A 25,835-nucleotide genomic window follows, 5' to 3' on the forward strand; every position below is an offset into this window, starting at 1 on the left:
CCACCCCATAGACAGCAGCCCACCAGGCTCCCCCGTCCCTGGGATTCTCCAGGCAAGAACACTGGAGTGGGTTGCCATTTCCTTCTCCAATGCATGAAAGAGAAAAGTGAAAGTGAAGTTGCTCAGTTGTGTCCGACTCTTAGCAACCCCCTGGACTACAGCCTACCAGGCTCCTCCACCCATGGGATTTTCCAGGCAAGAGTACTGGAGTGGGCTGCCATTGCTTTCTCCGAACTCTTTGTAGGCCTCATGCTAAACGCTTACCATGTTATCTGGAAGGACCTGTTTGTGTATGTTTTCTTACTTAAATTTGACCTTGAGGGACTTTCCCTGGTGGTCCGGTGGTTAAGACTCTGCACTTCCATGGCAGGCGGCACAGGTTCTATTCCTGGTTGGAGAGCTAAGATCCTACATGCAGCAAAGTGTGGCTAATATATTAAAAAACAAAAACAAACTGAAACTTGAGTGTTATAAGCCCCTGGCTTAGCAAAGTAGCTCCTCATTGATTATTTCTTGACCTTGAGCAGGAGTGATAATCACAGTATCTGCCAAAAGCTAAGTGACCAGTTATCACTTGCAATGAACTAGTTAAAAAAAAAAATCCTTGAAATTAAAAAAAAGTGTGTGTGTGTGTGTATGCAAGACAAAGAGAGAGAGAAAATTACCCAACGTGAGAAGATGTAAATTTGAACACATCTGGGAGCTGTGAATGAGAAATTAATAGATAAGTAAAATTCGGTCTAGATAGGTAAGTAAAAAAGGTCTTTCACAATGGATCATCAGAAACTTCAACAGTCATGATATGTGCTAATACCAAAGACAGCGCGGTGGAGGGATTTAGAGCATGTGCTTAGCAAATGGATTTCAAAGTTCATATTACAAATGCGTAAACCTAAGCCGATTACTTAACTTCTTTGTTTCTGTAGATTCATCATTTGTCAAATGCAGATTCTACTAATGCTTTCCTAATGTTATGAGAATTGAAGAAGTTAATATCAATAAAACACTTAGAAAAGTGGCTAGTGCATAGAAAGAGCTATTTAAGATTTTACTATTATAATTAATGTTCCTGTTATAATTCCTCATCCTAAACATGGCCCATGACAACAAGAAGAAGCAAAAGTGATGGTTGGAGGGCTAACATACTTATGTAAACAAATATTAATACTAAGAGCTATGTTAAAGATGGCAATGCGGGCCACTTGCTACTTTAAAAGTGTCTCTTAAAACTGTGCTTTTGTAGGGTTCCCTGGTGGTCCAGTGACTGGGAGTCCATCTTGCAATGCATAGGACACCGGTTCTGTCCCTGGTCAGGGAGGACCCCATGCTGCGGGGCAACTAAGTCCCTGAGCTTGTGCTCTGGAGCCCGGGAGCCACAGGGACTGAGCGCACGCGCAGAACTGCTGAAGCCCCGCACCCTATAGCTGCGTGCTCCGCACTGAGAAGCCCGTTCGCTGCAATGGGGAGGAGACCCCGCTCCCGGCAAGTAGAGAAAGCCCGCACACGGCAGTGAAGTCCCAGCACAGCCAAAAACAATTAAATATAAAAAACAAAAACTGTACTTTTGTAAGTGTACTTTGCTGTGAGGGTAAACCCACATAAGAAGAAGACACACAGATTTCCTTGACCACCCTACATCCCGCTTTCCCCTTCTAAGTTGTGTCTTTTTTGTGATCTCTCATTAAGTACAAATTTTTAACAGCAGTAAAGATTCTTTCACATAAATTTTGGGAATCATATATAAGTTGTTTTAATAATATAAAACTAGATAATTAGTTTCTTTATTACTTGCTTTTGAACTCATAATTTTATTGGAGTTCATAATTAAGCAGAATTTGGGAATACAGTTTCCAAATCTTGGTCTAAAGCCTTTTTTGAAAAACCTTCATAATCCTTATTTGAATTTACATTAGTAAGCATTTGTATAAACTGTAACTAATAATTCTGAGATATCTGGTCCTTTTGACTTATAGGGACATTAAAAATATGACAAAGTTTCTACCTCTTATACAAATCTTTCGTCTTCCTTTTGATAAAACTCATAATAGGATACTTCAATTTTTGGTTAGTTCCCTTTGGTCTTCTTCACTGTGAAAGCTCTTTCCTTCCATTGTAATTAATTCAACAAATAATTAACAATCATCTAATTCTACGAAGAGGTATAAGATTCATAAAAGGCGGTTTCCATGTCTGTTATGTTGTCACTATAATTCCAGTGCCAACCAAAGTGCATTGCGTATAATAGGTGTTCAAAAAGTATTTGGTAAAGAAATACAAATAAAGATCCTACACTGAAGAAGCAGTCTAAGTTTTAGCTCTGGGTTCAAATCCCAGTTTTCCTAATTATTACCTATTTGATCTAAAGTAAGTTGTTTAACAAATTCATTTTCCTTGTAAATGTAAATAGTATCTATTTCATAAGGGTTATGAGAATTGCCTGGAAATCCCATGGACGGAGGAGCGTAGTGGGCTGCAGTCCATGGGATCGCTGAGAGTTGGACACGACTCAGTGACTTCACTTTCAGTTTTCACTTTCATGCATTGGAGAAGGAAATGGCAACCCACTCTGGTGTTCTTGCCTGGAGAATCCCAGGGACGGGGGAGCCTGGTGGGCTACGTCTATGGGGTCGCACAGAGTCGGACACGACTGAAGCGACTTAGCAGCAGCAGCATGAGAATTTAGCAAGAGAACAGTTTAATACAACTTCTCCTGAGTATACAGTATGTATCAGGGACTGCATTTCAAAATACAGGGCTTGCAAACTGAGGGGATTGCAATTTGTGTTCTTAAGACATTTCCACATAATAAAATAACAACACAGGTCATATAATATGGACCTGTTTGGGTGTTCAAAGTAGGAGGAGATGACCTATATTTAAGGGAATTAGGAAACAAGGTGATATATGAAATGGTCCTTGAAGGAGAGTTAGGATTTCACCAGTTAAAATGGGCAGGCATATCCAGATGGAAAACAGAGCTCATAAATGGGAAGGTAAAAAAGTACTGAGATGTCAGTTATTCTTTTGGCTGAACGTCGGTAGGGCTGAGGTAGGAAGTGAGACACAAGCATGAAATGTGGAGTAGGGCCATGTTGACGTTGCCAATTTCTTTAATCCAGTAGACAAGGAGCAACTCTTGATGGTTTGGGGGCAGACAAACGGAATTATAGGATTTGAAGGTGGAAACACCAAAGTGGAGAGACAGATTAAGAGAGGTTATTGCATTATTTCAGCGAAGAGATAATAAAGGCCTGCAGCAGGGAGTGGTCAGAGGCAGCGTAGACATAACAAAGCAGGCACATTTCAGAGAATGGAGGGTCTGTGACTAGTGCCATGCGCTGGAGGGGCAGAAGGGGAGTGGGAGAGGAGAGGGGGCCAGTGGTTTGGGGATAGAGACCCCGTGACTGAAGCCACTGACACTGTTTACAGAAAGGGGTAAGTCACAGCAAAGTGTGGGTTTAGGTTTCGGAAATGGGTCAGCTTGAGGTCTGAGTTTCTCCTTTCTGCCACCTTCCCTTTTTTATATCCAGGTTTTCAGGGCCACCTCCACTTCCCTCCTCCTCTACCCACTAAGAGATTGTGCTTTCTGTTCTCGACCGGACCCTGCGCTTATCTTCAGGCCCCAATTATTCTGTTCCCCATAGTACTCTCCCAGCCAGAATGACCCCAGGTCAGATCCTGGACTGGAGGACACTCCACCCGCCAGATCCCCTATCATCTTCGCCTAGGCAGCTTCCAAGCGTGCGCCTCCACGGCTCTATGACCAATAGGCAGGCCCCAGTGCGGGGATTCGACTCGCTATTGGTTGGCGGAGCCATGGTGAGAGATGGTGCGGTGCAGGTTCTCAGCACCAGCGAGAGCTGTGGGCGGTTGTTAAGGCGACCGTTCGTGACGTAGGCCCGTCAGGCCGAGCCAGCCCCAGATGATTGGCTAGACGATCGGACGATCCTTCCTTATTGGTCGCGGGGTCGTCCGGTCCAGAGCGTGCGTAGAGCGAAAGTTCCTTCCGCTCCGCGTCTCCGTTGACTGGAGACGGGCGGAGCGCCGGCTCCCGGGAACTGTGGCCTCTAGTGAGATCCGGAGGTGAGGAGGGCGGTGGGAGGGAGAGGGTTGGGGTCGTGTAGGTGGAGGTTCTCGGGCTCCGCCCGACCCTGCCGGGAAGGGGCAGCTGGCACCGCCTGCGGATCGGAGGGGAGCTGAGCGGGAGGCTTTGCCCGGGGTGGCGCCTCGGTCCGGTGGGGACTGCGAGGAGACGTCCTTGAGGCGCAGCTGGCCGAGCGGCGGCCCGAATCTATGCCGGGGAGCCGCGGGACAGGCTAGGCCTAAGGGGCGGACAGGGGGCCTTCCTCTTCGGGGCTGTGGTCGCTGTCGATGGACCGGCGGGGCGTCGCCGCGTTCCCTGGCCCTGTCCGAAGCCGGCGGTGCTGGCCGCGCAGTCGTGATCGTGGGGTCGACAAGGGTGCCAGGCGGGGTGACCTCGGGGTCCCCTTGATTCGATAAATGCTGGGGGGCTGTGAGGCAGACCGGCCCGCAGGTCGAGGAAAGGACGCGAGAAAGTCTATAAGGGTCCGTGGTTCACGCCCATGATTGCTGTTCTTACTGGGTTCACGCCTTGGCGCTGCTCTTCGTCAGCACCTTTCTGTAAAGTGACGGAGGAGATCTCCGTAAATGCTGCTGACTCGCTCAGAGCTGTGGATCTGCATAGATACATCCGGTTATTTCTTGGAGAAACGAGTTGAGAGGATGCGAGAGCCCAGGGTAGAGACTTGCCCAGACTTGAACGATTCTTCTTTTTGCGAGAGGCGTCTTCTTGGTGTTGATTACTGATGTCCTTTAGTCCAGATCCTGTAGTTTTTACGGAATTATTTGGTTTTGGTATTTTGGCTAGGAGAAACGTACCTTGGAGATTCACAAATAGAACAGTCAGTTTTTACGGTGGGAGGAAGTTGATGTACTCCATCTTAAATGGTCGTTTGAAATTGTTCAGGGCTTGAAGACTTGCCTTCTCAGCATCACACAATGTAGAGAATGTGTTTTTGTTGTTGTTTGCTTGTGGATTGATTTTTCTCTTCATGCAGCGAGAAACAGTTTATGATTTAGAGGTGATCTAGCAAAGACTCAGAATGTGCTTTAGGGATGGGCTGGATTTTGAGGGCCTTCTTGGTTGGTAGTGTCTTTGCAATTTGTGATCAAACTTGGCAGTAAAGACACTGAGAGTTAGTAATTTGAAGGCTAAAAAATATGCAAAGATTAAATCATTAACATGGGAAAACTTCGTGTGTGTGGCATGAACATGTCAAGATGAAGTGTGTGTGCTCATGTTTCATGTTCTCTTTATTCTTGTATGATCTAGATTATGAATAGGTAGCCACATCTGTATCAGTAGCTGTTTAGGTTGACCATATGAAATTGTTGATATTTGAAATTTGATCATTAGTCCCCATACAAAAAAAAGCAGTTTCATATGGTTCACTTAATACTTGCCTTTGTTCAAGAACTTTGGAACTCTAGCTTTATAAGTGAATAAAAAGATATGTGATTTACGAAGAGGCATCATGCCATAGAATTGAGTGTAGAATCCAGGTTTCCTTATTCCAGTGCAAGAATTTTTGTCCCCCCTAAGATACTGGGTTGAGCAGCAGAATGCTAATCCTGCTGGAATTAAAAATGACTCAGTACAAGACATGGTTCCTGCCCTCAAAGAGACAAAACATACACGGCAATTAATTTAAGAACAGTGTAAGACAGTATATAATCAAATACTGGAATATATAGCATAGAAAGAGCACAGAGTGGGAGAAAGAGTTAGAGTAGGATGCCAAAGCATCCTTTTCTGCAGTTTGCCACAGTAGGTGGGTTTTGTAGCGCATTGGATTAGAGTTTGGGATTCAGTTTAATTTATCCATTCTTTTGAGTAATCTATGAAATGTTTGCAGCATACTTCTGTCTGTATGGGCAAGGCACACATTGCCAAACTTGATTTTTTTAAACTATAATTTATTTTTATTGCAGCATGGCCTAAACACTTTGAATTTGCATGAGCCATCCCTGTTGACTGCTAGTGCCATTTGCAACTGCTGATGAAGTTGGAGGATTGGATTCCATGACATTTAAATGCTTTGCATAATCACAGGGATGTAGGGAGGTTGCTAGTGGGAAATGAGATGTGCATGCAATTATGGTGACTTTTGAAACACCTTTGTACATTTGGCTACTCATTTTGTGTTTCCAAATAGGTGAGATTCTCTGTGTTTGGGAATGGTTCATGGGATTCTGTGTCAGTCTTTACCTGAATGTTGCAAAGATGACTTTACACCTAGGAAAGAAATGTCCCAGAATTGACAATGTTACCATAAAGCTTTTGAGGGAAAACATAATGATCCTAATATATAATTATGGATTAATAATGCTCAACCTATTTGTGATCAAATTGGGGTGCCTTCTTGCTAGCAGCTCAGATTTTAGTTCTGCTGAATTCACTTTTTGATAGTGAAAAATATATTGGCTTGATAAGGGAATACTCAAGTTGAGAAGGCTTGGGGAGAATTAAAATTTTTGACCTAATTTTGAAATGTATTTTCCATTAATTCATCTTCTGTAACATTGATGCTATTAGACTACTTTACAGGGTTTTGGTTTTTGTTTTTAAAAATAAGGAAGTTATGTGATAGAAGGCCAGCATGAAAATCTAGGCCCTTATTAGGTTTTTAGTTGAAATGAAGTAGAGTTCAAATCTAAGATACGATTAATATTCTCCAGCACTTCAAGTCCTTGCTAGTTTAACAAAAGATATTTTTGTTATCGTTCATTTTCCAGGATAGTATAGAAAATATAACTTTTCTTCCCCACCCGCCCCTCCTCCTTAATATGTTCTCTGAATGCAGAGAACTGGGGCCCTTGAAGAGAGGGGAATTATATCCATACCCTGCTGCTGCTGCTAAGTCGCTTCAGTCGTGTCCGACTCTGTGCGACCCCACAGATGGCAGCCCACCAGGCTCCCCCATCCCTGGGATTCTTCAGGCAAGAACACTGGAGTGGGGTGCCGTTTCCTTCTCCATCCATACCCTAGGGCCCTTTAAAAAAGTCAGTCTTTAGGTCAGGTTCAAGATGTGTCAGTAACATGCACGCTACTGTAGCTTAAGAGTTTATTTTAAAGTAGCAGGTGTTTCTTGAGCAGGTGCTGTTAGGATAGATGAGTGCAAGGCACTGGAGAATGCAGTGAGGAACAGAACTCAGGGAGGAAGGCTGAAGCACCTGAAGAGACGCAGGCAGAGGCACGCCGCGTGTTCGCTTCTCAGTGCCTGCCAGCCGTTTAAAATGGAGACCCACATTAAGGGATACATGTTACGTCGGACGCCAGGACATACACTCGTGTCTATAACAGCATGAAACATAGTGTTTCAGGAAATAATACCACCCATACCACATGTCTAACCCACAGCTATTTTCTTCTTTTATTTTAAAATGTTCTGACTCAAAAACTTGTTTTCATGATCCCATTGATCCAATGAAGGGATTATGACCTGCAGTTTGGAAACCAGGCATCTGTTTGGTGGTCTGCTGTGGCTGAAGTGTAAAGAATAGAGCATGCTGAGTGATGCAGTGAGAGGTGATGCTTAGTCATCGCTCTGGTCCCTACGTGTCTCTAATTTTCTTTTCCCTAATCCTTTAAATAGATTAATCCTTTATTTTCCGTAATTTGATGCTTTTTTATTTTCTTCTTCCATAAACGAATCACTTGCTTAATTACCCTAAATGAAAGATTCATTTGAAATCTTGATTGTCCGTCAGTGGGCCTAAAATTTAATCTTAATTTTAATTGATTTTAATGGGTGGTTAATATGCTTTATCATAAGCATTAATTTTGGTGTAAGAAGGCTCTCAAGTTCCTATATTAGAGATCAATAACTATATTAGATTTTTAAAAAATCAGAATATCAAAATTATTATTATTTAGTCAACAAACAGGAGAAGGCAGTGGCACCCCACTCTAGTACTCTTGCCTGGGAAATCCCGTGGACTGAGTCCATGGGGTCGCTAAGAGTCAGACACGACTGAGCAACTTCGCTTTCACTTTTCACTTTCATGCATTGGAGGAGGAAATGGCAACCCCCTCCAGTGTTCTTGACTGGAGAATCCCAGGGACAGAGGAGCCTGTTGGGCTTCCGTCCATGGGGTCGGACAGAGTCGGACACAATTGACGTGACTTAGCAGCAGCAGCAATCAACAAACATGGAGAAGCTTAGTTATGGTAGTCACTAGATCAAAATAACCCAAGTTCTGTTGGAAAATTTTGAAAGCCACATATGTCTGCTTTGGCCAGCCAGCCCCTTATTCTTGTACTGGTCCAGCATTTTTATTAACTGTTAAAGTCTGGGAAAAGACCTCTAGTGACAGCAACATTAGGAAGGTTAATAAACATCATTTTGCTAGTGACAGTGACATTATGCCATGTGTTATACGGAATGGAAAGGTCTAATGGACTCCTGCCCTTGAGCTTTATAAACTAAGATGGTGATTTGTAGGAGGACACTGACGGAGAAGATGGTTTGGTGTTTACCTTTTGCGTAACTAGAATGTAGAGAGTGAGGACAGTGCTTATACCCATTTTGTGTCAAGGTAATCAGAAAATGAATGTGAGTCGTTGTTTCTGACCTTCATTTTCTACTTTACTGCTTTCCTCCTTGGCTTAGATAATAATCAGAAGCTGAGATATTTATTTGGTTTAATCTTTAATGCTCAAATTCATACAAGTGGTAAGAAATAGCTGCTTTTTAGCTGTTTGCTAATGGATAATAGAGGATTTAAGTGTTGCGAATAAAAGAGTAATGAGTCCTGTCATTTGGATTTTGTAATTATTTCCTGGAATTACAAGGAACGCTATCAAATAGTATTATGCTCAAGGTACAAGACACAGCATACAGAAGCAGGGTTTTCAAAGCAGGGTTTAAAACGTTTTCCTAAAAATACAGTGAACTGTATATTAAGTGTTCATACTTGGTGTTCCTTCCAGGATCCAAGGATTCTGTAGCTACAATGTTGTCCAGACTTTTCCGAATGCACGGCCTCTTTGTGGCCTCCCATCCCTGGGAAGTCATAGTGGGGACGGTGACCCTGACCATCTGCATGATGTCCATGAACATGTTTACTGGCAACAGTAAGATCTGTGGCTGGAATTACGAGTGTCCGAAGTTTGAAGAGGTTTGTGAGATTAATCTGATTGTTGACTCAATTACATTGTAAATTTCTCCTTTTAGAGACCATATAATCAAAAGAACTTACGAGTAAAATTTTTATTTCAGTATTCATAACTTACCTCAAATTTTCATTTACTTAAATTTACTTGTATTTACTTATACAGATACTTTGCTTCTGCTTTTGGTATACAAATGAGTGTAATTGACTTGACCTGAGAAATCTAGCTTTCCTAAGTGACTTAACAGTAAAAAATTATTGGCTTAAACATTGGATGTTTAAAAATTGGGAGTTAATATTTTATTTGCATTTTAATGTTTTATTTTACTTGTGCCTGCATTTTCATGATGATACATAAACTAATGACGCCATACAAAATAAAAATTCTTACTTTTGATCTGGACTTTTCTCTCTCTCCCGATAGGATGTTTTGAGCAGCGACATCATAATTCTGACAATAACACGATGCATAGCAATATTGTATATTTACTTCCAGTTCCAGAATTTACGCCAACTTGGATCAAAATATATTTTGGGTAATAATTTTGTATATGAACCTTTTTGTGTCTGATCAACTCTTTTATTTCCTGTGGAAATTTGCCTGTTTAAATCACATGGGTGGAAATGTGTGTGTTGCTTAGCGTGTGCTGCGTGTATTTCGTAGTTTGATTTCTTTTCATTCAAGTTAGACATTCTGCTCTTTGAGACCTTAATAATCTGGAGAAAATAATATTGCCTTCAGAATATTGCAGGACTATGTGTTGTTATGTGTGTAATGAGGACGAGATTTTTTCAGTGTGTTCAATTTTGTCTTTATAGGTATTGCTGGGCTCTTCACCATTTTCTCCAGTTTCGTATTCAGTACAGTTGTCATTCATTTCTTAGATAAAGAATTGACAGGTTTGAAGTAAGTATTTACAGCATCAATATACTTTCTTCCAAAATATATTGTTAAGAACTTTTCTACTCCATGTTACAAAGCATTGTAATATTTAAATCAGCAAAAGTTTACGGAAAAGAGGGGGAAATTTTTCACGAAATCAGTTCGCTAATACCTGTTAATGTTTTGCTGTGTTTCGTTCCTCATTTTTTTTTTAATTTTTATTTTTACTTTATTTTTCTTTGCAATACTGTATTGGTTTTGCCATACACTGACATGAATCCACCACGGGTGTACATGCGATCCCAAACATGAACCCCCCTCCCCGTTCCTCATTTTTTTTATGCTTAAAGAAAACTTCTGAGATCCTACTCTATATACTGCTTTATAACTTTTATGCTTATGAAAAGTTATAAACACCTTTGCATGTCCTTAACAGCTAGCTGTCTAGTATTTTCCTATATGAATATATTGTAGTTTATGTACTTAATCCTCTGAGTTGGATTTTTTAGGTTATATAATTTCTTCCATTAATAACAATACTGTGATAAATGTCTTGGTAGCAAATTTTTGTTCTTAGTTTCTTGGGATACATCTGTAGGAGTGAAACAGTAGCCACTGTAGGTCTTTGGGGCTTTTAAGGGTCATTACTGCCAACTTAACTCTCCAGAAAAGTTATCCTTCCATAGATAGTATTTTAATTAATGAGAAAAGGATCACATACAGCATAGGAGCTTTCCCTAATGCCTGAAAATGCAGCTCTCCCATGAAGCCTTTTGTAAGTGGAGAAGCGGTTGCCTTGGCACAGCTCTTCCTGGCGGATGCACACCGTGTGCGTCTCTGAACTCAGTCATGCTCCACTCTCTGTGACCCTGCGGACTGTAGCCCTCCAGGCTCTTCTGACCATGGGAATTCCCAGGCCAAAACACTGGGATGGGTGGCCATTTCTTCCGCCAGGGGACCTTCCCCACCCAGGGACTGAACCCAGGTCTCCTGCGGAGCAGGTGCATTCTTTGCCACTGAGCCATGGGGAAGCTCTGGATGCACGCAGTGCGCCGAGATGCAGCGCAGGTGCGCTTCAGAGCCGCGGCCGCTTGGTGCTGAGATGCTGAGCACAGTCCCTGGGCAGTGCCACTCTGCTCCAGGTGCCCACGGCCTTTGCAACGGCTCCCTCAAAACAAGCGCTGCATGCTGTTTTCACTTTTCACCTTTTTTTGTAAGAGTGAAAACCCTCTTTGGATTTCTTTTGGTTAGCAAAAATGAGTACTATGTAAGTCTTTCTTAAAAGTGAAGTGGCATAAAATGAGCTTTTGAAAAGTGGGGGATACCTGTATTCCAGTTTTCCCCCATACTAATTCACAAGGATGCATTTTTTTTCTTTTACTAATGATGCTATTTTGCTCTAAAATTATCCAAAGGTGTTTCTTTGTAAGTGTATTTACATTTTTAAACATTACAAATCTTCTTAAATAGTTTGGCTAATACATTTAGCTTGGAAGTTGTCAGAGGAATATAGGGTATACCTCTTGGTCTGTAAAAGGTACTCCAGGGCAAAGGTTTGTTTTAGGAAGGGATTTTTAGTGATATTTTTCTTTTGCTAAATATACCTGATCATGTTGTTTTCTTCCCCCCAGTGAAGCTTTGCCCTTTTTCCTGCTGCTGGTCGACCTTTCCAGAGCAAGTGCGCTAGCCAAGTTCGCCCTCAGTTCTAACTCACAGGTATTACTGATAAGACATGAATGTAGGTGGTATTCTTTTCTCTCAGGTTGTTTACATTGATAGGAAAGATTAATAGAGCTTCTTCTTAGTCCATGATTCAGGAATTGCATATAATTTTGTCCAGTCTTAAGACTGGTCTTCTTAGGTACCCTAGGAACTGTACCATTTTTCTGCCAACTCAATTGTAATTCCACAGCTCCTAAAATTTGGAATTTTCTCCATTTTCGTTTTTGAAGGTTTCAGAACATAAGGTATTATGTCTTTTGGATAAATTACAGTATCTACCTATGGAAACGCATTAGCAAACAGACAGGATCTAAGGGAAGAATCTCAGGGTAGATTGATTTCTAAACCCCTTGAATTAACACTAGCATTATTTCATCAAACGTTTCATCTTGGTGTTCATTAGTCACTTTAAAGAATGTAACATTTTTAGTAATACTGAGTATAAAATATCATGTACTTCTGCCCTGAGCATGTATTTGATGAATATTTATTTATGATCATTTGAGCATTTTGACAAGCATATTTAAGTTTCATAATACTAACATGATCTCAAAAAATTTGGAACTTAAGAACTTGTGTCAGTGAGTGGTAGCCAAAATATAAAATGATGTAGGAATTTATGTGGGATTTCCATGGCAGGGCTCATATACTACCTCAAAGGAATCTTCCTAAGAAATAACTCAGTCAGTGGGTGGGGAACGCAGAGCAGTGTACATATTCTTTTTTTAGACCTTTATATTATTAGTATCCTTTATATCTGGAATGCCTGTTAGTCTTATCATATTGTGTATTTTATTTTTAATATAGTAAATTCGAGTTAGTAAAAGCCCTGGGAGGCTCTAAAAGTTCTTAAAATTATTTCCCACCTTCTCCTCATTTGCTATGTTTGTCTGTTTTAGGATGAAGTAAGGGAGAACATTGCTCGTGGGATGGCAATTTTAGGTCCCACCTTCACGCTGGATGCTCTTGTAGAATGTCTTGTGATTGGAGTTGGTACCATGTCAGGTTTGTAAACAATTTTTAATATACTTTAAAATTAATTGGTAGAAGAGAGAGAGGAACACATTCAGTTCAGTTCAGTTCAGTCGCTCAGTCGTGTCTGACTCTTTGTGACCCCATGAATGGCAGCACACCAGGCCTCCCTGTCCATCACCAACTCCCGGAGTTCACTTAGACTCATGTCCGTTGAGTCCGTGATGCCATCCAGCCATCTCATCCTCTGTCGTCCCTTTCTCCTCCTGCCCCCAATCCCTCCCAGCATCAGAGTCTTTTCCAATGACTCAACTCTTCGCATCAGGTGGCCAAAGTACTGGAGTTTCAGCCTCATCATCAGTCCCTCCAAAGAAATCCCAGGGTTGATCTCCTTCAGAATGGACTGGTTGGATCTCCTTGCAGTCCAAGGGACTCTCAAGAGTCTTCTCCAACACAGTTCAAATGCATCAATTCTTTGGCGCTCAGCCTTCTTCACAGTCCAACTCTCACATCCATACATGACCACTGGAAAAACCATAGCTGTGACTAGACGGACCTTAGTCAGCAAAGTAATGTCTCTGCTTTTCAATATGCTGTCTAGGTTGGTCATAACTTTTCTTCCAAGGAGTAAGTGTCTTTTAATTTCATGGCTGCAGTCACCATCTGCAGTGATTTTGGAGCCCCCCAAAAATAAAGTCTGCCACTGTTTCCACTGTTTCCCCATCTATTTCCCATGAAATGATGGGACCAGCTGCCATGATCTTCGTTTTCTGAATGTTGAGCTTTAAGCCAACTTTTTCACTCTCCTCTTTCACTCTTATCAAAAGGCTTTTTAGTTCCTCTTCACTTTCTGCCATAAAGGTGGTGTCATCTGCATATCTGAGGTTATTGATATTTCTCCCGGCGAACACATTATATTGTGTTAAAGTCTGACTTTAAAAGTCTGACATTACAAAAATTTTAAAAATTTTAATTGTATGAATATGTAGGTATATCTGATCTGACCTTTTGTCTGTCTGCTTTAGTGAAAACCGAGCGGGTTACTGATTTATTTTCATTCTTATTATCTCATCATCTTTTCTGGTGCTCCACTCTTTTGATGACTGTAAGATGTTTTTGTCTGGTGTTTAACCAAGATTGTACTCTAGGCTCATTTAGAAAGCCATCTTCTAGCCCCTGATGTCGTTTGGACTGACTTTAATGAATCGGTTCCTTCTGTTTTAACTGTCATGTAGGAGACAATGCAGAAGTTGGGAGTTGGACAGATCTGAGTTGGGTCCGCCTGACAGAGTGGTTAGGAAGATTTAATCAGTATGCAGTACATCTTAGCATTGAGCCAGCATTGACCCTAAAACATTTGTTTATTCATCCTTAACTGGATAGTAGAGAACTAGATGTTAAACATCAAACATAGGACCCCATTATATAGGACAGAAATTACGACCTCGTGGAAATGTGCCGGAAAGCATATATCGTGCTGTCGTCAAGGCTTCCTAACCATTGAGACTAGACTTCATGGCCTTCTCATGAGGGCCACACTGGGCTGACTGCTCTTCTAGTGTACTTCCTGGTGCCTTGGTGCCCTCACTTAGGGATTTTATTCTTTCAGAAGTAAGTCAGCCGTTAAGAGAGTAGTCGGTTGCCATTGTTAGTTGAGATCTGTTCACTGGGTTGTGTATAAGTATATATAATGTTTCTTCTAACTTTCTGAGGGTAAATTTATTATTTATTCAGTTATTTAATCTATCATTCAAAACTTACTCAAAACTTATTCAGCAAAGAATATTTTTAAAAAATTTTAAAGTGTGTATTTCTTAAAATTTACTTTTTTGGGGTACAGTTTTAAATTGTGACACAGATGTAGTCATGTAACTGCCACCACAGTCAAGAAAGCATTTTTGACCAGGTGAAAATATAACTCTGTACTTTTATTCAAGAACAGTATGTAAGAAGATGAGAGGATTATCTGGGAACGTGGAAAGCAGTGGAAACTGATAAGGGAAATAGGACGATGACTTTGGTCAGGATAAGGCACATGCATGAAGGAAGTGATTCAATTTGATGCTGGAAAAGCCAGCAAGGAGGCATTTACAGCCATACAGAAATGGGAAAATTAGTGATTTGGCTTAGAGTAGAATAAAAGGACAGATCTAATACTTATTAACAAGGAAGTAATGCTTGGGAAACCCAGTAAAAAAGAAAAAACTCTTTACTTCTTGGAAGTATATAGTGCTGTCCCCTTGTAGCAACAAAGTGGCACAAAGAAACCGTGCCCCTGGGCCAGAGTGAGGAAGAGTGCCTGGAGAGCCCGAGGCAGCGGTGTAGCCACTGCTGTGCAGAGGCAGAGGGGCCTAGAGTGCTGGTCAAGTATGGTTTTGATAGACTCCAGTTTGAAAAGGTTCTGTTTGGCTACTATTTAAATGCAGTTGTTCATAATGCTTTTGACATTGTAATTTTGCATTCTCTTGAATTTCTGCCTTAGTAATACCTATAGAATTTTTAGGAAATACAGTATATGCTTTTTTCTTTCATTTAGTCCAGTGATCTAATACAATTCAGAAAATAAAATCCAATGTTGAAATTTTTTAAGTTTTGTATTACTCTAGTTAGCAGTTTTTATGGGAGAAGGGAATCAATTTTTATGCTTTCAAAACATTTTTATTTTTAATATGAATAATGTCAGAAATATGTTTTATATTCAAGTTTATTTGTAAAGCGAGAGAGTAGGATTTGATAATCTAATCTTTTCCTAGCTCTGTTCCCTTCTATTTGAGAAGATTTCCAAATGACACCTGAAACGTTTGTTAATTTTGGATGTTGGGTTCCCTTTCTGTGTTACATCATTTTTCAAAAAGGGCAATGAAATGAACTGAAATTTTAAGACCGTCAAAAGATACCACAGAGGTTATATTGAAATGACAGTTGAGTAGTGCACATAAAATACTTACTATGATACTATATCAAGAATGATAGAACAGGCAGTGTGTTTTACAAAGTCCTTGGCCCGCAGGTGAATTGCTTCTGTGGTGATGAATGGGGTTGGACTAGTGGGATAACTGGGTGGAAGGCATTTGCCCCATTAGAGTTCTGTCCCTGATATCTGTCCCGTCTCAAAACAGAGTACTGCCGTTAGATACAAGGGGGTGATCGGGTGGCATTAAGCAGTGCCGTGCCTGGCACTGTGACTTTGGGGATGTGGGCGGAGGCAGGGTCTCTGCCTTCAAGGGAGCCGTCCCTCTTGCACTCGGGCTTCACAGCACTTCTGAGCTCCTGGCTTCCTTTTCCAGTAGATGGCAAAGAGCCTAGTGTGCCAGCACTGTCACGTATTTGTCTCCCTATGGGAAGAGCCCTGTGATGCAGGCAGCCTCGGACGCGCGCCCTGCGCACCCCCAGCTCACGCTTCTCGTTCTCTCTAACCAGGGGTGCGTCAGCTCGAGATCATGTGCTGCTTCGGCTGCATGTCGGTTCTCGCCAACTACTTTGTGTTCATGACTTTCTTCCCAGCTTGCGTGTCCTTGGTTCTAGAGGTAAGAGCTGTTCCTACTTAGGGCGCCAGTAGAGGAAGAGTTCTCGTTACGTTAGTTCACCTGAAGACAGTCGGCACCTTCTAACGGAATGCTGACTTCCTTTGTAGCTTTCTCGGGAAAGCCGCGAGGGCCGTCCAATCTGGCAGCTCAGCCATTTTGCCCGAGTCTTAGAAGAAGAAGAAAATAAGCCAAATCCTGTTACTCAGAGGGTTAAGATGATTATGGTAATTACATAATTTCTTTTCCTTTCATTATCTTTGGTTCCAATATCATATCCTGCTTTTTAGTTGTTTTTTTTTTCCCCTTCTTGTTTTTCTACAATTTTTGGCTCTTTCGCTGATATTCCTCTTCCTCCCCCTCCCCCCCCCTTATCTTTTTCCTCATTCCTTATGAGATCTCTGGTCTTCTCTCTGCCCTAAATAGATTTTTCAAATCCTTCCACTTTCTCTTTCTTTGCAACTCTGTTCTTTTGGGGGAATGTTCTCAGCCTTTCACTGGGGTTGTCCCTTTGCTCAGTCACATAGCAAGCCTGGGGCTTTCTTTGCCTGGTGAGGGAGGGCATGGGAGGAAGACAGTGTTCAGTTATCCACTTGCAAAATGTGAGTTTAGGCTCCATTGATATGTAGAGGGTACATGATTTTTAAACTTTTATTTCAGTCTCTAGGCTTGGTTCTTGTTCACGCTCACAGTCGCTGGATCGCTGATCCTTCTCCTCAAAACAGCACAGCAGACAATTCTAAGGTTTCTTTAGGACTGGATGAAAATGTGTCCAAGAGAATTGAACCAAGTGTTTCCCTCTGGCAGTTTTATCTCTCTAAGTAAGTCCCCTGAGCCCCACTTTGAATCATAGCACTCTGTGCTTCTGACAGCTTAGGTTATGCCTTTTTTTTATTTCTGAGTAATAACATTTTAATTTGCTTTCTTTTATTTAGAATGATCAGCATGGATATTGAACAAGTTATTACCCTAAGTTTAGCTCTCCTTCTGGCTGTCAAGTATATCTTCTTTGAACAAGCAGAGACAGAATCTACACTCTCGTTAAAAAATCCTATCACATCTCCTGTAGTGTCCCAAAAGAAAGTCACAGACGATTGTTGTAGGCGTGACCCTGTACTGGTCAGAAATGACCAGAAATTCCATGCAATGGAGGAGGAGGCCAGGAAAAACAAAGAAAGAAAAGGTGATTTCTTATTCTCTTTATTTTCCATTCTTCCAATGTTGATTTGTGAAGTTGAGTCTTTTCTAAAGCACAAATTCAGTGTCTGAGATTTCTTTTGATCTCTTGAACAGTTGAGGTTATAAAACCCTTACTGGCAGAAAATGACACCTCAAACAGAGCTACATTTGTGGTGGGTAACTCCTCGTTACTCGATACTTCACTGGAACTAGAGGCACAGGAACCTGAAATTGAACTTCCCGTGGAGCCTCGGCCTAATGAAGAATGTCTGCAGATTCTTGAGAATGCAGAGGTGAGGAACTAGACTCAGGCTTGGTATCTTTCTTAAGAAAAGGAGTTTTTTATTAAAGGAAGGAAGGCAGTTACAGCTTCTGAGTACCTGTAAGTTCTCAGCACAGTGTTACATGGTTTACAGGTCCTGGTCTCATTATTTATTTCCTGCAACCTTGTAAGATAGTATAATTTTCTCCATTTTTCAGATGAGAAAATGTTGGCTCTAGGAGGGTTAATTAAGTATGTCCCAAAGTAACACAGAAAACGCTAAAGCTGGGATCAAGAGTCCAGGCCTTACTGACTGAAGACCCCGTGCGCTTTCTGCTGTTGTGTGATAAACAGAGGAGCAGCTGCTGTAGTGTGTGTGTTAAGGCCTAGGAGCGCTCTGACACAGAGATGAATTTCAGAGAAAGAAGAGAGGCTTGAGGGGCTCTTTGAGTTTTTAGAGCAAGCTTGATGCTCCTGAGGAGGCTTGTTTTCTTTCTGATGTTTGAACAGGATGTCCTGCTGACAATCCCTGTTTGACTTAGGGGTTTAGCATGACTGTTATGTTCCATTCCTATCTGCTTACCCTGATTCATTCCGAATTTATGTGCATATGAGTGAGAGTAGATTTTGTTTCTTTATCACTTTCCCTCATTCTTATTAATACGTGTACCAGTATCTCAACTGCATGCTACATACAAAACTTATAGGGTGGGTGTCAGAACCTTAATTGTGAAATTTTTTCCCCCTATGTATGTGACTTGCAAAATTTAGTGTTTTGGCTTAACATTTTGTTTAGCTTTACATTTTTATAAAGAATTTTTATTTTGATGTTCTCATTTCTATTCAAATCATCTCCTTCTTTAGAACTTCAAATCCCTCTGGGTTCTCAAAGTACTTTTATTTTAGTTGTGCAGAGAGCACTGTGTGTATAACACGTTCTGTTTATTATGAATAGTACGAAGTATGATTCTTCAAGTCTATTTTCATTTCCCTCTATCAACCCCCTTCCATTTTTTTACTTCCATTTCTTTAGAAAGGTGCAAAATTCCTTAGTGATGCTGAGATCATCCAGTTGGTCAATGCAAAGCATATCCCAGCTTATAAACTGGAAACTCTGATGGAAACCCATGAACGAGGTGTATCTATTCGCCGACAGCTACTTTCCAAAAAACTTCCAGAGCCTTCGTCTCTCCAGTATCTGCCTTACAGGGATTATAATTACTCCTTGGTACGTTATTTTCTGTTTTCGAGCAGGTTTGCTTTATAGCTTTAGTCTTTCAGTCTTCTTCTTGAGTCGTCTTTTAAACTTTCATGGTTTTATAAACCATTTTCCTTTTGAATTCATTTTACTGTAATTGTGTATTCTACTTATGGTATAGGTCATCAAAATTCAAAAATACTTTCCCTGTTATTTACAGTCATTACTCAAGAGTTTAGTGTTTTCAAGACTTTTTAAATAAAAAAACTGGTTGAAAATAATACTCTAAAGGATTAAGTTGGAAGGAATGACAGAGGCTGGGTATTTGGTGTATAGCTTTTCACTTGGTGCCTGACTTTACCTTTTAGGTGATGGGAGCTTGCTGTGAGAATGTTATTGGATATATGCCCATCCCTGTTGGAGTGGCAGGACCTCTGTGCTTGGATGGAAAAGAATTTCAGGTTCCAATGGCAACAACAGAAGGCTGTCTTGTGGCCAGCACTAACAGAGGCTGCAGAGCAATAGGCGTAAGTGGCGTTTGTGTATCTGCCTCTCAAGATGCTCTCTAGGCAGTGAGATGAGACTTGGGGACAGTCACGGAGACCTTTGGGACAAGCAGGATTTTTTTCAGGATTAATGTCTGCTCTTGTCACACCCTCTGGATAGCTTGGTGGAGGTGCCAGCAGCCGAGTCCTTGCAGATGGGATGACTCGTGGCCCAGTGGTGCGTCTTCCCCGTGCTTGTGACTCTGCAGAAGTGAAAGCCTGGCTTGAGACACCTGAAGGGTTCACGGTGATAAAGGAAGCATTCGACAGCACCAGCAGGTGTGTGGGGGGAGGAGGAGGGGCTTGTATGCATTCACGTTTATTTCAGAACCAGTGCCATACCTAGGATGACTAAATGTAACTGTAAACATATCGCCTTCTTAAGATGATGTAACGAAACATCAATTTTAAATCCATGCTTTCAGATGTTAGTTCTTGGTTGGGATGGAGTGGGTAGGGTGGGGTGGGTTGGGCAGAGCAGAATATTGATTTCAGTGAATATCTACATAGAGGTTATGTTGGATTTACAAGGCTCATTTTGATTAGGGTATTACTTTGCCCTAGAACAGTTTTGATCTAAAATTGCCCTTGGGCAGGATTGCCTGAGAAAAAGATTTTCCAAGCAGGATAGAGGTAAATAAATTAGGTGTAGTAGATTTACTTTGACTACAGAAAATTAAATTGATAAGGATAGTCAATACAAATGATAACCCCAGTATAGTTCAAGCTTTTAAAGTTTATTGGTCATGAAATGACTTTCTCCATCCCTTCCTTCTCGCAACATGTACGAATGAGATAACAGCTGAAGCAGTATTCTAATAGAATATTTAATTAAAGAAAATACTTTTAATATGTAGTCTCCATGAGTTTTCTCTGAAGTATAAAATAAACCAGCTAAGCTAGACTTTAGGATAACATCCATTTTCTTAAAAAAAAGTCTTTGCTTCTTTTGTTTAAAGGTTTGCACGTCTACAGAAACTGCATATGAGTGTGGCCGGACGCAACCTTTACATCCGTTTTCAGTCCAGGTCAGGTGATGCCATGGGGATGAACATGATTTCAAAGGTGAGCATGGAGGGGCTGTGATAGAATTTGCTGGAGTGATTCTCCCTGAAGAGGGGAGCAGACTCACTCTGTGCCCTCCTATAGTTTTGAATTTTTCACCCTGTGCACATACTACTTACTCAAGGAGTTAATTGATTGAAAGATTTTTATTGAAAGGTCAGTATTGATACATGTAGGTCATGTTATATAAATCAGGCATTTGTTGGTTGGTATTGTTCATATTTGAGGTATTTAATCTAGAGTTAGCATTGAGCATGTTCCGGGTCTACACTGAAGGGCTGGGAGGAATCTGGGGATTAGTGCTTCAGAACTTTGTCCTGTAATCCTGAAAGCTGACTTCTTCTAGAGACTTCAAAACACACGTTTAAGAAGCCAGGTTCATGTGTGTGTAGGTCCTTTAATTATCTCCTTATAAGAAGACTGTAAGAAGCTCATCTTTTTTCTACTAATATTTGTTATTTATCAGATAGAAATGTAAAATTTTAAAGTCAACTAGTCAGGCTAATTATGCTTTCCTAGTTATAAGGACTATTCAGAAAGAGAGTATAGTGACTAAATACATATGCTTTAAAAATTTCCAGTAAATAGCAGTTCCTGAAGAAAAAATTACAAATGGAATTACTTTGATCCAGCAATTCCACTTTTGGGTAGACACCCAAAAGAACTGGAAGCAGAGACTCAAAAAGATGTGGGTGTAGCCACGTTCATAGTAGCGTTCACAGTCGCTAAAAGAAGCCCACACGTCCACCCACAAATAGAGTGTGGGATGTACATACAGTGGAATGGTATTCAGTCCCAAAAAGAAAGCAGAAAGAAAGAAAAGAAAGTGAAGTCGCTCAGTCGTGTCCGACTCTTTGCGACCCCACAGACTGTAGCCTGCCCAGCTCCTCCATCCATGGGATTCTCTTGAGTGTACTGGAGTGGGTTGCCATTGCCTTCTGCAGGGGATGTTCCCAACCCAGCGGTCAAACCCGGTCTCCCACATTGCAGGCCGATGCTTTACCATATGAGCCACCAGGCAAGCCCCAGAAAGAAAGCATGCCACATGCTAACTGTGCATGAGCCTTGAGGCTCACGTGCTAAGTGAGAGAGTCTGGTCACATAAAGGGAAGTACTACGTGATTCCCCCTGAAGAGTTAGGTCGGTTAGTTAAATCTGTAGGAGCAGAAAGAAGGTGGTTGCCAGGGGGTGTAGGGAATGAGGAGGTGTGAGGTGTTTAATGCCCTTGGTTTGTGGAGATTGCTGACAGCAATGCTAAGGTTCTTAACAATACTGAACTATGCACTAGAAAATAGTCAAGATGGTAAATTCTGTAAAGTGTATTTTACCACAGGTAAAAAACCATTCTTTTTAATTCCCAATTTTTTTAAATTGGGTTTTTTGAAGTGTGAGTTAATTGATCTAACTTGATTAGAAGTCCTTGGAAGGCTTGTTACATTCTCTCTAAATCCTAATGACATTCCATTTACAAGATTTATTTGAATGTTTGAATTCTCTTTACTGGCTTTGGTAACTTGGGCTTGTAGATAACAATTTAATAACTAGAAGAGGGGATTTATGACACATTGGTCATGGATTGTGGTCCTCACTCCCCAGTGACACGAATATAGTATTATATCCTAATTATATCCTCATCATACGATTCATCAATGACTACAAAGAACTTCATTTTCATATTTAAAAAATTAGGAAAAGATTATTATTATAGTTATTGTATTTAGAAGTGTTAGTATTATTAGATACAAAAAAAGAATTTTGTGTGTTTTAATGTAGTTTTTCTTGTTGTTATTTTCTTTCTTTGGCTAATAGGGTACAGAGAAAGCACTTTCCAAACTTCAGGAGTATTTCCCCGAAATGCAGATTCTGGCAGTTAGTGGTAACTATTGTACAGACAAGAAACCTGCGGCCATCAACTGGATAGAGGGACGAGGGAAGTCCGTGGTCTGTGAAGCTGTCATTCCGGCCAAGGTTGTCAGAGAAGTGAGTGGATGACTAGTTTATTCTGTTACTCTTTCACTGGATTACAGAATTGGGAAGAGAAATAGTCACATTCTAAGTAAACTTGAACATATAGGCGAATGTTTCATGTTCAAGATGACTACTTCATTCACAGAGCAGACCTTACTGCTGCTTTCTGTTGAGGTCAGGGCTCACGAGGCCGCATCTACACTCCCTTGTTTCCTGGCGGCACTGAAAGTAGGTCTGGTAACCCATTCCTAATCTTCAGGGGAAGACGTAAAGTGTGCACAACTCTGTGTCCTAGGTGTTAAAGACTACAACGGAGGCTATGATTGAGGTCAACATTAATAAAAACCTGGTGGGCTCTGCCATGGCTGGGAGCATCGGCGGCTACAACGCGCACGCAGCAAACATCGTAACTGCCATCTACATTGCCTGTGGACAGGTGAGGGCTCCAGCCTCCACCTTTCTTGTCTTTTGCTGTTCTAAAGAAAGAGAAGTTTTATATTTTTACTTTCTGGTTTTTTTTTTTCAGGATGCAGCACAGAATGTTGGTAGTTCGAACTGTATTACTTTAATGGAAGCAAGCGGTCCCACGAATGAAGACCTGTATATCAGCTGCACCATGCCTTCTATAGAAATAGGGACCGTGGGCGGGGGGACCAACTTGCTCCCTCAGCAGGCCTGCCTGCAGGTGAGACCCGTGGGGGCACCGCCTGCAGTTGGCTCGAGCCCGGCTCTGACTCGTTGAGGCCCTCTGGGTTGCTGCCTGATACTGCGCATCACTCCCCTCTCATTTTAGCCGGTGTTTCCATTCGTTTCCCACTGGTCTAACCCAGTGTGAGTGTGTGCGCCGCTAGCCAGGTCACGGGTGTTAGGTTCATTGTAGTGTATCCACCAGACGCTGGCTGGCAGATTTTGAAAACATAGCAGCACGTCCTGTGGAGCCTGGTTCTGTTCTAACGCTGTTGCTGTTGCTGCGTTGCTCAGGCGTGTCTGACTCTGCGGCCCCATAGACTGCAGCACGCCAGGCTTCCCTGTCCTTCTCTATCTCCCGGAGCTTGCTCAAACTCGTGTCCGTGGAGTTGGTGACCTAGTTGCCCTCGTTTTAGTTGATTGAGTAGGAAGTTGTTGCCGTGACAGGAAGGTTGAGTCCTGCTGTGTCTGTCCCTGGCTGCAGATGCTAGGTGTCCAAGGAGCGTGCAGAGACAACCCCGGGGAGAACGCACGGCAGCTTGCCCGAATCGTGTGCGGCACGGTGATGGCTGGGGAGCTGTCTCTGATGGCAGCACTGGCAGCAGGCCATCTGGTCAGAAGTCACATGATTCACAACAGGTAAGGCTGACAGATCTGTTTGATATATTTTCCCCGTGCTTAAAATATGCAGTATAAAAAACCCACCCTTCAGATAACAAGTCTAAGCTTCACATTTTGCATTCCTGATATTTTGCATATCTCCTTTTCTGCCTAGGTCAAAGATAAATTTGCAAGACCTCCAAGGAACTTGCACTAAGAAGGCAGCTTGAACAGCCCGACCGTTCAGAACTAAAAAACGGGTGTTGGGTTCTAAAGGACTAACGTAAAATCTGTGAATTAAAAAACTCAATGCAGTGTCGTGTTGAGAATGAATAGACATGATCGGTGAGACGACTGCCCGGTTTCTGGCTCTTTCGGAATGATTGAGGTTCTTCTTTCCATGCAGAGTTCTCAGATCTGAAAACAGTTTATGTGCTTTACATGCTGTGTCCTCTGGCAAGATCTTGACATGGATATTATGCGTTTATAGCATCACAGATGGTAATCTACAGCACACTTCTGAAGGAGAATACAGCTGGAAAAAAAAAAAAAAAACAACTGTTTTCTTTTCATGGAACTCATGGAGACCAGTGTGAGATTGAACCCTCCTCCTGTCCACACCCGCCTGGCCCCAACCCTGGGTTGAAAATGGATTTTTAAATTATATTGTAGCTGACAAGACTCCTGATTTCATAGTTAATTTATTAAGTCTGGGTTGTAGATCTTTAAGAAATAAGAGCTGTTTATTTTTTGTAAACTAATACTTCATTTGGTGCTGGTCTATTTTGATTTTGGGGGATAGCCAACATAATTCTTCAGAAAGGGACCTGCTTTCTTCAAAGGAAGAATTACTCTTATTCCCGTGTTACAGAATAATGTGCTAAGCAGTGCTAAGCAGTTCTCTTTCAAGAAAACAAATCACTGCATTTATTTCTGCAGGCTATTTGTTCAGAGACGACTCTTGTCTAAATACAAATGTTTGTCTAGATTGATTATAACATATCTTTCAGTATATAAGGCTTTTAAGAAGCAGAGTTTTGTGCTCTTTATTAAAGACACAAGAGCTCTTAATATTGCTTAGACAAAGGTGACTATTTAACAATGAAATACAAGTCTGTGACCTCTCTCAGAACTCAGAGGGTGGAAAAGGACAGGTTTAGAAGAAAATGTACCATTTCTTGAAGACAACTTAAATTTCTTAAGAGACAAATTTATTTAGTTGAAAAATCTAGGTAGTTTTTTGTAAAGAACTGTACCAAATCTGTATATGTTGTAATAAAGTTTCTTGTGCTAGGAGTTTATTGAAAGTGTTCAAGAAATAAATAAAAATCAACTGATACTCTGGTAAAATACTCTAAGCTTGGGCCAGAGCAGACAGTATTCTTTAATGTTGTCCAGGAAACCCTGGCTTGCTTGTTGAGCCTAATGAAGGGGAGAGTCCTCTTTGAGAGCCAATGAAGGCACCGCGTGAATGGCCTTGGAGGGAGTGTCCCTTGTCCTGTGGCCAGGAGGTTGGTGGCTGAAAGGTTCACACAGGGCTCTTTGATGGACCCAGAAAAGCTTCCTCAGGGGGTCAGCAGAGTTGTCGAATCTTAATTTTTTTTTTAATGTATAACTTTTGTATAAATAATAAAGAATTCCTTATTTTGTATTACATCAAATGCTTCAAGTGTTGGTCTTGGAAAGCTGGAGGCTCGTGCAGAAGACGGACTTTGAGAACCATTCCAGTCATGCCATGGCGGCATGGAGAGCCTGAGTGGGGGTGTCTGCTTCATTGCTGGGGAAGACTGACATTTTCTGCTGTTATGTGAAAGTTTAAGTTGTTTCTGTTGTGACTTTTCAGCCAGTGACTTCTTATTTATCTGAATTTCTTATGGAAGTGGCAGTGAAAAATATTTTGGGTCCTCATTTTGGTGACTGTAACCCATATCATCTTGCTAAACTGATGTTTTGTACAATTACTAAACTGTCTACATTTTGTTATACTTCCCCCACCCCCCCCCCCAGTTCCAGTAAATTATGACAAGGAAGTTAA

General features: G+C 41.4%; 1 protein-coding gene across 3 annotated transcripts; it reads left to right on the plus strand.

The window, feature by feature from the left end:
- Positions 1-4,003: 4,003 nt before the first annotated feature.
- Positions 4,004-25,835, plus strand: HMGCR (3-hydroxy-3-methylglutaryl-CoA reductase). Of its 3 annotated transcripts, none has more exons than XM_042251985.2 (20): positions 4,004-7,609; positions 9,014-9,201; positions 9,620-9,731; positions 10,015-10,102; positions 11,710-11,794; positions 12,700-12,805; positions 16,193-16,299; positions 16,407-16,523; positions 16,957-17,117; positions 17,232-17,479; positions 17,590-17,768; positions 18,771-18,965; positions 19,304-19,462; positions 19,602-19,759; positions 20,440-20,545; positions 22,355-22,525; positions 22,809-22,949; positions 23,040-23,198; positions 23,685-23,839; positions 23,976-25,835. In XM_042251985.2, the coding sequence occupies exons 1-20, from the start codon at positions 7,588-7,590 to the stop codon at positions 24,028-24,030; spliced, it is 2,712 nt and encodes a 903-aa protein (XP_042107919.1). In that variant the 5' UTR covers positions 4,004-7,587; the 3' UTR covers positions 24,031-25,835. The 3 variants fall into 3 exon arrangements, with proteins under 3 accessions (XP_042107919.1, XP_027827270.2, XP_004010241.1); XM_027971469.3 differs by having other exon boundaries at positions 4,004-6,236; XM_004010192.6 differs by having other exon boundaries at positions 4,004-4,083.

Source organism: Ovis aries, chromosome 7 (assembly GCF_016772045.2).
Source record: "Ovis aries strain OAR_USU_Benz2616 breed Rambouillet chromosome 7, ARS-UI_Ramb_v3.0, whole genome shotgun sequence".
NCBI classification, from domain to species: domain Eukaryota; kingdom Metazoa; phylum Chordata; class Mammalia; order Artiodactyla; family Bovidae; genus Ovis; species Ovis aries.

Coding starts and splice junctions, on each gene's coding strand:
- HMGCR (XM_027971469.3), top strand. CDS start 6,179: ATGGTGACTTTTGAAACACCTTTGTACATTTGGCTACTCATTTTGTGT. Junction 12,806..16,192: donor TGGAGTTGGTACCATGTCAG/GTTTGTAAACAA, acceptor CTCTCTAACCAG/GGGTGCGTCAGCTCGAGATC. Junction 22,950..23,039: donor TCTACATTGCCTGTGGACAG/GTGAGGGCTCCA, acceptor TTTTTTTTTCAG/GATGCAGCACAGAATGTTGG.